The sequence below is a fragment of the Colletotrichum godetiae genome (assembly GCF_030913485.1).
Source record: "Colletotrichum godetiae strain CBS 193.32 chromosome Unknown BDP55scaffold_99, whole genome shotgun sequence".
NCBI lineage: Eukaryota > Fungi > Ascomycota > Sordariomycetes > Glomerellales > Glomerellaceae > Colletotrichum > Colletotrichum godetiae.
Window position 1 is genome coordinate 1 of NW_026851347.1, and position 15,122 is coordinate 15,122.

Consider the following 15,122-nt stretch of genomic DNA (forward strand, 5'->3'; position numbering starts at 1 on the left):
AACCTTGACCGACAAGGCCCTCGTCGGAGCCGTTCCGCGTACAAAGCACACTTGTAAGGGGCGGGCGAATCTTTACCCACATACACTTTGGCCAATTTTGCATTTATCCAGTCCATCGGAAAATAGTGCCATGCATTCGCTCTCGGTTCTCGTCCTTAGTCTGGAAGTGTGCTCTCTTTTCAGGTCATACTTGGGTATACTAGACAAGGTCAGCCAACTTATGGAAAATCCTATCCGTTCCCTTAAGTAAATACCATCGCAATGTTTAACATCATCCAAGTTCTCAAGAAACACTTCGTAATATTCCTGTGATTCTAGCATGCCGTTTGATGACCCCTTCCTGTACAGTATCTCTATTAGTGATGGCCATTGCGCAGTGTCTCAAATACATGGGTGTGCTGAGATCAATACCATTGGTATTTGCACTGCCTCAAGAACACCCCAAAAACAAGTTTGGAATTACCTCCGGTAGCCAAGAAAGTTGTACCCTTATTGCGTGATAGTTTGGTGGGCAACAGGCCACGTCGGACTTCTCCGTAAAGGAGGAATTCTTGCTACCTTGGTATTCAATCCCGGCCGTGTGACTTGTAAGCTGCTACCTCCAGAGCGTTGCTGCCATCATTTGAACCAGGAGACCTGCAAGAGTAACAGAGTATCGTTTCTTTATCACTGACTAGCAGCAAAATGGCTGTCTGCTGAGACATGCCAGTCAAAGAAGTTTCCAGGCAATGCCAAGACCGGATCTCTGAGCCTCTATTCATACCGTACCTACCTTGAGCTACTCAAAGGGTATGGGCCGGCATGTGTCATGCCCCGGAGAGACGAAGCTATTTGGGCTGATCGACACGGATACAACTTGCCAATTACAGATTTTGCCGATCCTTGGCAGGGCAGACCGTCAGTCCTTTCCCGCGCGGCAATGTGCAAAAGACCGACTGACCCTCTACGCATGGCCGATTTCTATAGAGACTGCGGTTGACTGTCTTCTAGTTGTTGCTATCAAGAATCTCACTGACTTTGACAGCGGAAGCAGGCCTACCTACTAACCTGTTACCTTCTCTACGGCATTGGCCTTGAATGATAGTGACCTGATCTGATGGCCCGAACTCATCATCTGTTTATTCTCTGCATACAGACATCGGCCGTTATCGCATGTACAGACCTTCTGAGATTGATCCTGGACGTCTTTCGAGGACTTTTGGGTGCTAAAGGTCACTTTTCTCAATACAGCCATTTTTCTGCTAACTTCAAAGCTGTCCGATCAAGGCCGGCTCCCGCGCCATTTGTCCACCAAGATAATCCAAAACAGAACGTTCCTTGATTGGAAACAAGTATTTTCTCTCTTGCCTACGTGTTCTTGTGACCTAGAATTTTCTCAAGCTGAATTTGCGTAGACTAGTTGTCTCCTTTTTGGAATTGTACGTCTTGTTCACAACCTTTGCTTCTGATTAGTCGGTTCCATCCCCCCAATATTCTTATGACACTTCCTCGTTGAGTAGTTTGCTTCCCGTTGAGTAAGCCGAGTGAAAGTAGATTGTTACGAAATTTCTTCTCAGAAATGGTATGATAGATGTGTTATGGAACACAGACTTCGTCGACACTGACCTTCATCCATACTTGCATAGTAGGCTTACCTCAAAGTATCGGGTGTTTTCTCATATCAGTCAGAAACAGATTTGACGAATCATGTGCTTTAGTGAAGCCAAGGTTGCGCCACCATGTTACACGGCCGATGCGGCAGGCTTTGTTTGAACTATTATCGCTCAAGTTCGGAAAGAAACCAACACGCATTATCGCGACCTTGGTTTATGGAGCGATCTGGTCAGAAACACGCACATAATCTCGCAGTGTGAGTAAAAAGTTCAAATAGTACTTTGTGCTGCAATCCGTTTGATTTCTCCTCTTCTCTCTTTATTTAAACCATCGTTCCTCGCACAATCGGGCGTCTGTTGGACCCTTGCAGTCGGTACCCGGACAATGCTAGAGACACAAGCTGTCTGCTAGGCCTTGCCTGGTTGGCAGAAGGAATCAGCCAAGAGCTGCACGTATCCACCGAATGTCTCTCATCGCCAGTCACAAGTGTCCGCATGGTTTCCCCTCTTCTACACGGGTAGGTCTCCCGCCCCAAGGAGGTACACGTCCTACAAAATGACCCCGGGCCGCCAATATATACGGGCGATTCCTATCAATACCTCCAATAACCCAAAACGTACAAGTATTTCCCCTCACTTTCCCGCTTTCTAGTCGGATCGATGGCGCCAGCACCAGAGCCGCCCTCCTCCACTGGTGCGTCACAAAGCCCCGACGACAAGAGCGTTGGTAGCGGTAGCGCTAGGCGATCCTGCTGGGAATGCCAGCGCCGGCGCTTGGTCTGCGACTCGAACCGTCCCGTCTGTTCTAAATGTAAGCTTAGCGGCATAGTGTGCCCCGGGTATGAGAATGTGAAGCCTTTGACCTGGGTGGCCCCTAATCAGGTCACGACACAGACATGGAGGGGCGGCAGAAAACCGAAAACTGACAAAATCGACATCGCCAAGAAGGGCACGAAAGGTAGCGACAAGAAAGGTAGCGGGAAGAAAAAGGCGATCCCAACGACCCCTGAAGAAGAAGAAGGTCACAAGGTACAGCTCGTCCATGTATTTCCCGGACAAGAGCTCCGGACGGAAACGTGTGACATTGCTGAGGCTTCGGTCTACTGTTAGTCAGACTTCCAAATCGTGCTACAGAACCAAGCAATCCCGATGTATTCACTTGAGTATACGAGAGATTTAGGCTGACGAATACCTCGGTATCCATAGGGAACGAACAGGTTTACCCGTACTTCTACGAGAATCAGCTCATTAAGAGCCCATGGGTCGTACCTATTTCAAACATACATGCGATGAAGCCCTACAGACGACATGGGCTAGTCACCATGGCTATCCAGCACCGGATGTCGCGCCTATCGCCGGCACGGAATGACGCTTACGCAGTTGAGGTCAGAGCTAGAGCCTACCAGCACCGTCTCACAGCAATCCAGGCCTTAAACAAGGAGATCGAAAACGAGAGTACGCGGTGCTCTGATGCGACTCTGGCGGGTGTAGTTGTTTTCCTCTTCGGTGATGTAAGAAAAACAATGTCGTCACATTGATAATCAACCTGACACTGATATTACGTAGCTCATGGGGAGTGCAACGGAGCCAAATTGGCGTGTTCACCTGAGTGGATTCGCTGCGTTGATTGCCTTGCGTGGTGGCTGGGGTGCGTTCTGCCAAAAGTCGCCCCATCTAAAGTCTCTGGTATTATTCTGTAAAATGTGAGTGCTTCAGTCTGTGCAACATCTTGCAGCCTTTAGAGGATATCTTGGCGATACTTGGTGTTGTAATCACGGCATACGTCATCTTTCTATTAACTCTTTTACCCAGAATCGAAAATCTTGCCAACACGACCAGCCCAGCACACGATCAAGTGTCCCCAGTCGCCAACTATAGAATAAGGAACGTGGTAAGGGGCGTGTTCTCAATTGGATATTACCCCCAATTTCCATGCCCAGTCAACTTGCTCATCGATATAATCCACATCAACCGCCTCCGCTTCCAAGCAACATGCAGTCAATCTGAAGGGTCTCTCACTTCGATTAGGATTGAAGCAGAGCGTCTTCTGGATAAAATTCTAGACTATTCACTGGAACTCTGGGCTAGTAGCACGGAACCTCTCGTAGATGGGCATCTCTTAATGGCCAAAACCTATCGGTCTGCCGTGGTGCTATTCGGTGTTTCTTCGTTACAGAGTGTCAAAGTCATTCCTCTATCAAAGGACTGGATGACTGTCAAGGATACGCATAGCGACAGGCTGTTTGCTTTTCTCAAGGCCTCGCTTGCCTCTCCAGCGCTAAAGATTTGCACCACATGGCCAATGATCGTAGCTGGATTTGAAGCGAAGATTGGGAATCCATCGACGCGGAGTTTCGTCCTGAGGCGTATGAAAGAAGATAGTGAAAGGATGGGAGTATATCTTCCAGTCGCAGCCAAGGAGGTACTCGAAAGATTCTATGCCTCTGCTGGAAACACCTGGGACGACTGTTTCGACAGTCCGCATGCGCTGTTTACATAAGACTAACGCGCTGTGACATGGCCTGATCATGAATAAAAAGATCACAGGTCGTTATCAAAAGATTATGTAACTCATAGTGCTGGGTTGATGGGGCAGCTGATGATGGAGTCGAAGAAAGGAGCGCGGCTTCACCGGCATACTGAGAGGCTCAGTCACTTACCATCGGCATCTCGGGACCAGGAAACTTTATTTTGGCTTCAAGTGGCCCTTGGCAAGTTGGGAACAGCGCTTCTCAAGTAATTACCTGGCGACTCTTTGATAGCCGGGTGAGCCGCATTAGATGTGGAGCGTAGCTGTATTGATCGCTGGAAACTATAAACGCGGCTATATCCGAACCGGAGACTTGTTCATTAAGTCTAGTCAGAATGCCAAGGTGGTAAAGAGCACGAACGGTGGTTCTGGCGGGGGAAACGAAGTAAGGCGACCAAAAGACTAAAACACACATTCGTTACGAGGACCCATAGGCAATCTCAAATTGACTGCCCAGTCAGCCAGGCCCCAATGGCATTACCGATCACGGTTAACTTACCCTGTGTTCAAGGAAATAGCGTTTTATAGGTACTGGTCTACCAATAGGGCGTGCGAGTTTCGTTCTATTCCTCTGGGAACCCAAATAAAGTAATGCCAAAACAATCAAAGTGAATGTACGGATATTCTTAGGAGCACTAAAAGAAGGTTACGTCGGAGTGGCCCTAAGCCTAGTCCTGTTGATTATTGACAAATGAGATCTAAGATTATCTGAAAAGATGCACGGATCTGGTCCGGAAAAGACCATATACGAATAGTCTCAGGTTCCCGAGCTTTGATGGCCTACATCAGTTGAGTCAGACGTCGAAGAGTTGTTCTCGAGTATTATCAACCCGGGCCAGTATGCAGCACTCCATGTTCAACATTCGAAAGCTGGCTCTTTGGGGCGCTTTCGGCCTGGTCGCTGTGAAGGCTCAAGTTGAAGATCTCCTCCCTGGAGATGACAGCGAAACTGTCTGGAAAGCGATTGGAACGGTTGACCCATGGTATCTTCCCGATGATGTGGTTGACGGTGGCGACAAAGATGGCTCTGGTAAGTCCCCAATCACCAGTCTGCCACCGAGACCAAGGCCGTATCCCAAAGCTAATGTTGTTCACAGTACTCCAGAAAGCCACTGGCAACCGTATCCGTTGCGGTGTTGTTGGCTACGACAAAGAAGACAACATTTGGATGATTCCAGCCAACGGCAACTTCGATCAAGTCGGCTACATTCTGCCTCGCGGTGGATACGATTCACGCTCAGACAAGTCTATCGCAGACTGCGTGCTGCGAGAGTCGAAGGAAGAGGGTGGTCTTATCATCGACATCAACTCTCTCATTCCTCTCGGACTCAGCAACGGAGGTGCAGTATACTGGTACAAGGGCAATGTGTCCGAAACCGTCGAACCCACTGAGCCCCGGCCCAGACCGCCGAAGGGCTTCAATGTCACCGATACGCGCACGGAGCTGTTGAAGCCTCCTGGGAAGCCGGCAAAGAAGGCAGACATGCGTCAAGCATTCCACAATTCAGGTACAGCGGATGAGTCTACTCGATACGAACTCACCTTCAAAGCGAGAGAGGGCGGCGCAACTGGCGAAGGGTCATCCTCAGATTACTCCGTGAAAGATCTTGGACGCTGGAAGGTAATCTACACTGATGGGTTCACAAACGGCAAAGAGGCTATTGTGAAGGTCCTCTGCGATGTGTACGGATACAGGATTGTTGCCAATGAAGCATGGGCAAGCCAGGCTCCGACTGGGCTCAGTCTTAGCTCAATCATCGAACAGCTGTGGACAGCCACGGAAGTTGGTATCAACCAGGTCAAGTTCATCAAGTTTTCCGAAATTGTCGACCCCGCGACTCAAACCGCAATTAGCAACGCCCGCACTGAGCTTGGAGAGAGTACCGGAGGCTTCACTACGACTAACGACCTCGGTGAGACGAAGGGCTGGAATATGCTGATGGCTAGCCCTTACGGCGTGGTGGCGTCGGAATTGGCTCAGGCAGTTGGCAAAGGAATCGCTGGAATCTCTGTGGACAATGGCTACCCTTCGGAGATGATCTTCACATTGGAGCAAGAGTGAGAAGCTTTGTGCTCTTGAGACTCAACAGTAATCTAGTACTCCGTGCCGCGAAGACATGTTGGCTTCACGAAGTGAGGTGGGTGACCAAAATATCCTGCCAATCAATGCACATGTAATAAATCCGCTATACCACATTGCCACTGCGATCCGTGTAACCAGCTCATCAGAATAATTTAGAAGTCTTATTCCAAGGAATCCCTCAAGGAGCAGCAAAATCGGTAACTGTGTCGATAGTGATAGAGACAGATACTGCTAGGATCGATCGTAGTACCTTGGGTTGAGACAGTCAAGTCAGAGTAGAAACCAGGATGAACGGTTCAACATTTGAATGAACGAGCTTCTTGGAGAGTTTTTTGTCGAGCACATTGTCTTCAATGCCAGTAGCGTTTGGCCGTGCGGTAATAATTCGAAGTGCATAAGAGGAATGTTGTACACCAAAAAAATGCCTAGGAAGAGTGCAGACGGTTAATGATCAAGAAAATTGAGTTGCCAATAGAAATATCCCTGGATAAGTCCAGTAAAAACCGACGCCGAGGACACATTCAATGACATTTACGTGAACCCTCAGCACGTTGGTCTACGAACGTCCAGGTATGATGTCCAATGCATCTCCGTTCCTATTCCAGCTGTTACCTCCGAGTCCGCCTCCGCTTTAGTGCCTCCGTTGCCGGCCATCGCGTATGTAGTAACTCGCGAATTACATTGGCGGGAATATGACCGGAGCAACGAAGGAATGCTCAAGTAGATGCCATTTTCCATCTGAACAAGGTTGCCGCACATTGCCATGTCGCTATTCATTGAACTGCGTACTATCACGACTGAATGCTACCGCTGTTTACTTCGATTATCGATTATCCTCTAAGTGTACCATGTTGGCTCAGGAATCTCGCCAAGCAGCTGATATCTCCCGAGCTCACGGTTCTTGTAAGACACAGGATCATGCAGACTGTGTGTTCTGATATCCCTCCAGAATTTGTCAAGGCCTACCTTGGTTCCAGTGGCTTTCGCACCAGTCACTTCGAACACACCAGATGTAACCCGAAGTCCGGTATCAGTCGCCGTAACCTTGACGCTAGCAACCCACTCAGCTGCCTCTCCTCGAGCCTTCGCAGTGAGCTTAGCTCTAGTCGCTGGGTCTCCAGAGTACTTATACAATGCATCAATCTCGAGACCTGCCTTGTCGGCAAGTGCATCAGATGCTCGGAGGTGAGCTAGGAAGTTGCCGTAGGTGGACAAAATGTAAAACTCGTCCTCGGCTTTTTCCTTGTCCTGGATTCTAGCATTAGGAATCCCGTGTTAATAACTAGAAGAAAGCTAGTATAGCACTTACATCACCACCGAATGGCCAAGCGCGTGTGTTCTTTCTAGTGTAGGCTGACGCAAAGTCCAATGCACCCCAGGCGATGCCGATGTAGAAGTTGCTGAAAACGAGTTGAATCCTATTCCATAATTAGAGTGGACTTCTGAAAATCGAGTCATTGGACTCTTGTGTCTTACGTGGGAAGAAGCAGACTGGCAAACGGAATCTTGAGGATGGAGTCGTCTGGCTTCTTCTCGGCCGCATTCCACCCTAGCGCATCGGACCATGGCGCAGTGACATTCTCGATTTTGACGCTTCCCGACTCGCTCAGACGTAGGCCAACGTTGTCCCAATTGTGGGAAAAGATAATGCCCGGCTGGTCAGTCTTTACCAACGCATACAGGTGGTCCTCCGTACCCTCAAGAACACCTTCAAGGACGGTCAAGTCGGAGATGACTCCACCGGTGTTGAAGTTCTTGAAGCCATTGAAGACGACGTTGTCGCCGTCTGAAGTAATTTTATGGTCGCTGTCGCGAGGGTTCACAGCACCACCGACAAAGTAGTTGTTAGAGATGATGAGATCCTGGGTACGATCAGCTTGCTCTGAGCTACCAATGACATTGGCTGTTGTTGACCAAAGCAGGTGATATCCCAGAAGCATGCCAATTGATCTGTGCAAGTCAATCAGTGAGCAATTCTCCCATGTTATTTCATATTCAGTACGTGTAGCACTCACCCGTCTCCCTTGGCAACCTCGCGTATCACCTTGTAGCCGACACTCCACGGTTGTTCGCCACCGCCATACTTCTTCCACCCCAGGACCTTGAGCAGCCCAGAATACTTCAGCAGCGTGATCTCAGCTCTAGGTGACTTATTATCCCTCTCACGCTGTGCAGAATCTACGGCTAGCACGTTTGCAACGTCTTCGGCTCTCTGGAGCCACGCGGCTTCGTTCGTTGGGAGTGAAGACCACTTCTGCTGATACTCGTCGTAAACTTTGGGGTCCGTTGCAGGAACCGAACGGGCGTTGCTGCTCATTTTGACCGTTCTTTGAGTCAAGGCTATTGGATGATTCGAAACAGATGATTTGTCTTGTGGTAATAAGTCCAACTTAAGGTTAGGAGGTTCACTACTCGAAAGCGGGAAAATTCCGCAATGAGCTGGAGAAGGTTGAATGACGCACGGGAGGATGGAGTGAATCTTGTCTTGCATCCATTTTGAGAAGGCCATTTTGAGAAGACAAAATGCGCCAACATGTATCTAAATATGCTCATCGTCACCCGTCCGTGCCGCCTCCGTCGTCGAACGGTTCAACGATAGCCGGTACCCCGTCCCGCCGTCGGCAGTGGCGCGAGGGTCCACACCTATGTTGTGATATGTCGCAATCGCACTGACTTGCGATACGCGCACATGTACAGTTCTCACCTCCGCATATGGCCCCCTAACCTTGGCCGATAGATAATGTGGCATGCAGGGACAAGGTCACAATACTAGCTTATTTATATTTGTACTTATCAATGTACTCCGTAGACTTGCCTTCCAAACATTTTCGTGATCGAGCAGATATTCTATCTGACGTTGAAGTATCAACATCTCGGCAACATCTCTGACCTACCTACATGGTCGGAAAGAATGCTTTGATGAGGGGTCAGGTAGCACGAGGATGGCATCATATGCGCTATTCTGCAGCAATAACTTCGCAGCCACCAATTAAGGTTCATAGTCAGTGTAGATACTTCGTTCAATTGAGTTTTGGACTCTCAAATACCGCGAAACCTTGAGGCAGGTTGTTCGCCAACGTCGCCCTGCAGCATCGACCCAACTAGCCGAAAGGATGGGAGACAAAATGTCACGAGATACAGATGAGGTTAATGCTGCCCACTAGGAGCGGCCCACTTCTTGTGACACAAAAGACATCGTACATTGTTAGTTTATTTAATTCTCTCGCCAGTTGACACTCGGTATGTAAAATGTAGCTTTCGCGATTGGGAAACGTCTGGTGTTCCTCGTCTGGCCTCTACCGCTAAAATCTTATTTGCTGTCGCTTCAAAAGACCAGCTACAATCAAGCTTTTCTTCTTTGTAGCTATAAATATTAATACCATCGATCCCGGTGAACCCGTGATAATTCCATGCCCAGTTCTTTAGGTCTATGAGGAGGTCTTGTGCTATCTTCTCACTTTGTCCCAATTAGAGTCCAGAGAAGCTACCTCACTCAGTTTTCTTCCGAGTCTTAGGGAAGTATTGAGACGTGTCTCCCAACGGCAACTCTACCAAAGAGTCTTTCAGCAAGAGATGGAAAGTCAAATACCTGAATTGTGTTAGCAGAGCAGATCGTTATAAGAATCAGGTGGGAAACCTACCATCCAACAAGCCCAGCAAGAAACGCGAAAACGCCACCACTTTTCTTCAACCCGATTGAGGCGCTCTCGTGGCCATCAGCAGCAGAAAAGTAGCTAGCAGCAACCAGTACGAAGCATAATTCAACGAAGATGAAGATCAGTATATAGACGACATTTGTCGGTATTGTAGCGACTAAGTAGGCAAGGACAAAGACGCTCCAAACTGCGTGAGGATGCTGCGTTAGTCTTGAGTGATTAACGAAACGACTGCGAGATCACTCACTGATCATGAATAGTCCGAGAGCATTGTTCAACTGCTTTGTGTCATCGCCATATGCTGCTGCCACCCCAAAAGAGGGAGTCAAGATGGCACCGTACCCTGCGTAGAAGAGACCTGTCACGGATTGTCAGTAAAAACGAGCGTTGTAAGTTACTTCATCAGAGCTGACCGAAAGCACTGAAGACACTGTAACCAAAGCCGTTCCCTCCGGTAAGCTCCCACTGCGCAGATATCACTAAGCCGAAGGCAGCTAGGAAAAAGAAATTCGCGATGTAAACGTTGGTTGTTGTCACTCCGCGCCACTCCATTAAGCTTAGAGAAAGCGTGGTCAAGGTTGTAGAAAAAGCTCCGATCGGAAGTGAGGTCTGTAGCAATTCTCGATCAGTAAAAACGTTTGGAATGATTGCGGTTCCAGGGAAAATGGTGCTCACTGCTGCCGTAGGAAGCGGTCTTGGTGCGGTGAATCGAGGTTCATGATGGATCTTCTCGAATCTCTCAAAGGTTGGTTCCGGCTTTACGGACTCGACCCCTTTTTCGCTAGCCCCATTAGGGGCTGAAGAATAGATGGACATTGTGCTAAGTCGGAGTGAGGTACACCAGACCAGACAATTTGAACAAGAATGACAAGAGAAAAAATTGCAGCCGCAAGTCTGTCTATCGGATCCTTCAAGAGATAAATCATGGAGAAGTTGGCTACGAACCCGACGACATGGCCTTGATCTCAATCAGTTTCCCGAAACTTTGCTCTATCATTGCCCATCGTAATGAGAACACAGAGAGCTCTCAATCAATTGATTTGGATTAAAGTTCGCAGATCTTGGTTCAATCCCACATCGCGCCATGTTGGGGTAGATGCAGCAATCGTAGCGTGGGGAAACCCTGGTCAACTGGGATCTGATGATCTCGTCATTGAGTTGATAATGGTGCAATTGCCTCATTTGGAGGGGTCGGTTGAACGGCAAAGGACGTAGCTATTCTCCTCAGCACCAAATGGGCCCTCAAGTGCCGTGACTGGCTCCCATTGTATCAATCTGAATTCCGGCATGCGTCGTAATGTGGTATTTTGAAATCACGTCAGAGCTAGGCATAGCTTCGCCAGCGTCGTCAAACCGACGGAACTTCCTCCGCAATGTCGATCTCAGAATATCGCGCAGAACGCGCCAGCAAGCTGAAAGCTCCATTTCGGTAGGTCCAAGAAAATAATTTGATACGTACTTATCACATTTGCTCTTCTGTCACTGTTGCCATGTCATTGATTTTAATACCAGGATTTGAGAGCCTGCCCTTTTGCTATCCCTCCCTTCCGGAGTGCATTCGACCAATATCATTTGTATTGTCAACCTGCTTCAACAATACCGACTTGAAGTAAAAATCAACATCCATCATTTCTCACAATCGAGCTAGACTTGTCAAATTACAGTCGCCGACCATAACTTTTCCATTGAGCTTCAGCGAGAATGACCGCTCAGCCACATCGCCTCAATACCGACCCTGAACGACTGCTCTTCGCGTATGTCTCCTTTTCTCAAAGTTTCATACAAGCAGCTGATTATTTAGGTACTGGGTACCCAATGTCTCAGGCGGTCTGATCATCAGCAAGATCCCGCAGAGGACAAACTGGGACCTGGCTAGCAACGTTAAATATGCTAAGGCAGCTGAACAAGCTGGTATCGAATATGGCTTGACGCAAATTCGCTTCACTTCTGGATACGGCGCTGCAAATCAACACGAATCTGTGTCATTCTCGCAAGCAATTCTTCAAGCAACAGACACAGTCAAGATCATTGCTGCTATCCTGCCCGGGCCCTGGAACCCCACGACGGTGGCGAAGCAGATCGCCAGTATCGACCACTATAGCAATGGACGCATCGCCGTGAATATCGTGAGCGGCTGGTTCAAGGGCGAGTTTACAGCCATTGGTGAGTGGTGGCTGGACCATGCCGAGCGCTATCGTCGCAGCAACGAGTTCATTCGCTGTCTCAAAGGCATCTGGACTGCGCCCGAGGACACGGGCTTCACCTTTGGCGGCGACTTTTACCGGTACAGAAACTACGTGCTCAACCCTAAGCCTGTTCAAAAGCCCCATCCAGAGATCTTCCAGGGCGGCAACAGCGACGACGCCAGGAACAATGGCGCCGAGGTCAGTGATTGGTATTTCATGAACGGCAACGACCTCGACGGTTTTCGCACCCAGATTGCGGACGTCAAGGCCCGCGCGGCAAAGGTCGGTCGCGAGGACCAAGTTCGCTTCGCCGTAAATGGCTTCGTCATCGTTCGTGAGACCGAAGAAGAGGCCGTTCGCGTGTTGCAGGAGATCCAGGGCAAGGCCGACAAGGAGGCCGTCGAAGCATTTCGAGCCTCCGTTCAGGAAGCAGGCGCCAGCACATCCAACAAGAAGGGCATGTGGGCTGACAGCAAGTTTGATGACTTGGTACAGTACAATGATGGCTTCAAGACAAAGCTTATCGGTACCAAGGAGCAAGTTGCCGAGCGGATGGTTTTATTGAAGAGTCTGGGTGTCAACCTAGTGCTCACTGCTTTCTTGCACTACGATGAAGAGATTGAGCAATTTGGACGCGAAGTTCTGCCTCTGGTAAGGCAGTTTGAAAAGGAGGGTCGTGGCAAGGACGCCAACTTTGAGATTGAGAGAACTGGAGAGGTTTACCGTAAGAAATAAGATAATACCAGTAAGATATGAATTTGCTGCATTTGTTGCAACACCAACACAGTCTTCTATTCTATCTACATAACAAAATATTGAATCACACCATTGCCTCAAATTGTTCGAGCTTTCAGGATCAAACCTTCAATGCATCCCTGACAGCATTGTACCCCTCAAATACATCTCTGGCTCGCTCGGGGTTTCTGATCTTGAACTGCATGGGGAATGGCAGAGGCTCTAGAATGACGTTGGAGTTCGTCGCCTGTGTATCGAATGTCACGTCCTCGCCAGTGGAGGGGCATTTTTTGAGGCTCATGTCGAAAGCCCAGCATACACCTGCTCCTGCGACGAACATCTCATCGTCTACAAGGTTCTGGCCCAGGCATGTTCGACGACCCCAGCCAAACGTATGCATGCCCACTCCGTCACGGAAGTTCGGGTACCGACTGAGAGGCTCCTGATACGTGGGGAAACTGGAATCTAGGTAGCGATCCGGACGAAAGTGTTCTGGGTCAGGATACTTGTCCGGAACACGGTTGATGTTCCTGCAGTCGTGTCACGTCAGTCAAAGGTTCCCGAAAGATCAGCAAGGAGCGACATACCACTCGCAGGCAAGGATGATAGTTCCTTTCTCGATCTTTACACCCCGGAACTCGGAATCTTGCTCGCATTGATGGGGAACCCCTAGGCAGATGGTGTCAATTGTCAATCCCACTCCACTTCGTTGCCTCATGAGGAACAACTCACCAAGAGGTACTCCAGATCTCCATCGAAGGGTCTCTTTTAAACAAGATCTTACTGTCGGAAGTTCGGCGAAGTCGTCTCGAGTGGGCATTCTGTCGCCACAGACCCTGTCAATCTCCTCCTGGCACTTCTTCAGCCATTTAGGATGGAGCGCCATGCACATCAAGAAGAATTGCATGGGCCCAGAAATAGTGACAACTCCGACAAGACACTGGAAGCCGAGCATGCAGGCTGCGAAGTCTTCGGCTTTTTCAGTCTGCTTGAGAGTCTCGTTTCCACTCTTCTGCAGCTGCTCGAAGTACCGGTAGGTCCAGGTGTCTGTTGGTAAGTCTCCCTTCAGATATCTCGCCTTGGCGAGCCGGAATGTTTTCAACCACCAAGCCCGCTGGTTCTTTTCCCGGTTCATTTCATATTTGCGCCAAGGGTTATACCGGACAAGGTCGGCGAGATGCCACAGTGGTGTCATAGTATTGACAATTGGCCCTGAGATTGACATCCTTGTCAAAGTTTCGATGGCACTCTCGCCATAGGCGCGTCCTTGCGTTGAGTCATCCCACGCGAGGCGGCTGATTATACGTCCAGTCAATTCGCGAGTGTTTCCGTGAAACTTCTCTGGGTCAACAAGGAGGGTCACAAGCCATCGCTTAACCTCATTCTCGATATGACCATAGAAGTGCTGCTGATGAGCAGCCGCCATAGCCGCATGGACCCATTTTCTTTGGTGCTTCCAAGTGTCTGTTGATCCAGTCAGCTTCATGTTCATGCTCGGTTTTGTAGATTTTGTTATTCTACTGACCATGACGGTCCATCAAAGCAGAGTATGCCGGGCCCAACTTGTGATCAATGAGAGCCCTGATCTGGGGTCGTCCGGCAAACTTGTTGCCATCTTTGATGAGGAGATCTTGAGCCATTCCCTCATCAGAGATGATCACAAACTTTTGACCAAGCATGCTGGTTTGGTAAATCGGCCCAAACTCATCGGCCCATTCCTTGAGCTTGAGCCACATGGCAAACCTGGGCAAGTCGTGGACCCGGCCGACAATGGGGTACTGCTTAGGACCGGGAAACTTGGTAGGGGGCTTGGATGTCTTCACATCCAGAGAGGTCTTTGTAGACCATCCTAGCAAGCGTCGAAGAGAAGAAAAGAAGAAGCTAGGCACCACCAGGATGCCAAGATAAAATATGATGAGAGTAAAGCTCTCCATAATGAGGCTGTCAGGGCTTGCCGCGTAAGAAGAGGGTAAAAGTGGATGTTCTGGGGAGCCAGGGAGGGGAGATGTGAACAGTGGAAGGGTGGCATTGCAGATAGATATACTACTACGTGACTACCTGAGAACCAGTTACTCAACCCTGCTGCATGTAGGGCTGGCAAACTTGCCGAAAGGCCTTTGGGTGGGTTGGCTCGGTCGAGACCGTCCAAAGTCCCTCTCTGCGAAGAGGCCGGAACTCCAGTGTTATCGGGGTCCCCAGCTGAAAGTGCAGGCATACAGCAAAAGGGAGCAATTCCGCTCTTCATCGCTCCGGAGACCGCATTGCAATGATCGTTACACGACACGATGTGTACATGAGGTCGACTCCGAACGCCTTCAACGGGCATCAAAGTCTTTCGAC

General features: G+C 49.3%; 6 protein-coding genes across 6 annotated transcripts; 3 read left to right on the forward strand and 3 right to left on the reverse strand.

The window, feature by feature from the left end:
• Nucleotides 1-2,252: 2,252 nt before the first annotated feature.
• Nucleotides 2,253-4,208, forward strand: BDP55DRAFT_762034 (uncharacterized protein; the record flags this gene model as incomplete). The annotated part of the gene is made up of 4 exons (XM_060580884.1): nt 2,253-2,697; nt 2,799-3,103; nt 3,159-3,278; nt 3,328-4,208. 4 exons carry the CDS (start codon nt 2,253-2,255, stop codon nt 4,090-4,092), a joined length of 1,635 nt encoding a protein of 544 aa, XP_060421978.1. The 3' UTR covers nt 4,093-4,208.
• An 868-nt stretch (nt 4,209-5,076) lies between these two features.
• Nucleotides 5,077-5,620, forward strand: BDP55DRAFT_514119 (uncharacterized protein; the record flags this gene model as incomplete). The annotated part of the gene is made up of 2 exons (XM_060567734.1): nt 5,077-5,152; nt 5,220-5,620. Coding segments are annotated over 2 exons (477 nt in total), but the record flags the coding sequence as incomplete, so codon positions are not given.
• A 1,323-nt stretch (nt 5,621-6,943) lies between these two features.
• BDP55DRAFT_774125 (acyl-CoA dehydrogenase domain-containing protein) lies at nt 6,944-8,690 on the reverse strand. Its single transcript, XM_060581199.1, has 4 exons — nt 8,221-8,690; nt 7,682-8,155; nt 7,515-7,623; nt 6,944-7,453 (listed from the first exon to the last, which is right to left on the reverse strand). The coding sequence occupies exons 1-4, from the start codon at nt 8,520-8,522 to the stop codon at nt 7,043-7,045; spliced, it is 1,296 nt and encodes a 431-aa protein (XP_060421980.1). The 5' UTR covers nt 8,523-8,690; the 3' UTR covers nt 6,944-7,042.
• A 1,004-nt stretch (nt 8,691-9,694) lies between these two features.
• On the reverse strand, nt 9,695-10,677 carry BDP55DRAFT_735074 (GPR1/FUN34/yaaH family-domain-containing protein; the record flags this gene model as incomplete). The annotated part of the gene is made up of 5 exons (XM_060580280.1): nt 9,695-9,794; nt 9,847-10,048; nt 10,109-10,219; nt 10,275-10,470; nt 10,537-10,677. 5 exons carry the CDS (start codon nt 10,675-10,677, stop codon nt 9,695-9,697), a joined length of 750 nt encoding a protein of 249 aa, XP_060421981.1.
• An 885-nt stretch (nt 10,678-11,562) lies between these two features.
• BDP55DRAFT_735075 (methanesulfonate monooxygenase) lies at nt 11,563-12,782 on the forward strand (the record flags this gene model as incomplete). The annotated part of the gene is made up of 2 exons (XM_060580281.1): nt 11,563-11,615; nt 11,663-12,782. 2 exons carry the CDS (start codon nt 11,563-11,565, stop codon nt 12,780-12,782), a joined length of 1,173 nt encoding a protein of 390 aa, XP_060421982.1.
• Nucleotides 12,783-12,842: 60 nt separating this feature from the next.
• On the reverse strand, nt 12,843-14,950 carry BDP55DRAFT_442614 (cytochrome P450). Its single transcript, XM_060567609.1, has 3 exons — nt 14,308-14,950; nt 13,370-14,246; nt 12,843-13,312 (listed from the first exon to the last, which is right to left on the reverse strand). The coding sequence occupies exons 1-3, from the start codon at nt 14,714-14,716 to the stop codon at nt 12,904-12,906; spliced, it is 1,695 nt and encodes a 564-aa protein (XP_060421983.1). The 5' UTR covers nt 14,717-14,950; the 3' UTR covers nt 12,843-12,903.
• Nucleotides 14,951-15,122: the final 172 nt, after the last annotated feature.

Bases quoted from the DNA above. Each gene is read 5' to 3' on its own strand.
- BDP55DRAFT_774125 (XM_060581199.1), bottom strand. From the start codon at position 8,522: ATGAGCAGCAACGCCCGTTCGGTTCCTGCAACGGACCCCAAAGTTTAC. The intron at 7,624-7,681 runs GTAAGACACAAG...ATTATGGAATAG, and splicing joins GCCAGTCTGCTTCTTCCCAC to GATTCAACTCGTTTTCAGCA. The intron at 7,454-7,514 runs GTAAGTGCTATA...GCTAGAATCCAG, and splicing joins CTTGGCCATTCGGTGGTGAT to GACAAGGAAAAAGCCGAGGA.
- BDP55DRAFT_442614 (XM_060567609.1), bottom strand. From the start codon at position 14,716: ATGGAGAGCTTTACTCTCATCATATTTTATCTTGGCATCCTGGTGGTG. The intron at 14,247-14,307 runs GTCAGTAGAATA...CTGGATCAACAG, and splicing joins TGCTTTGATGGACCGTCATG to ACACTTGGAAGCACCAAAGA. The intron at 13,313-13,369 runs GTATGTCGCTCC...ACACGACTGCAG, and splicing joins ATCATCCTTGCCTGCGAGTG to GAACATCAACCGTGTTCCGG.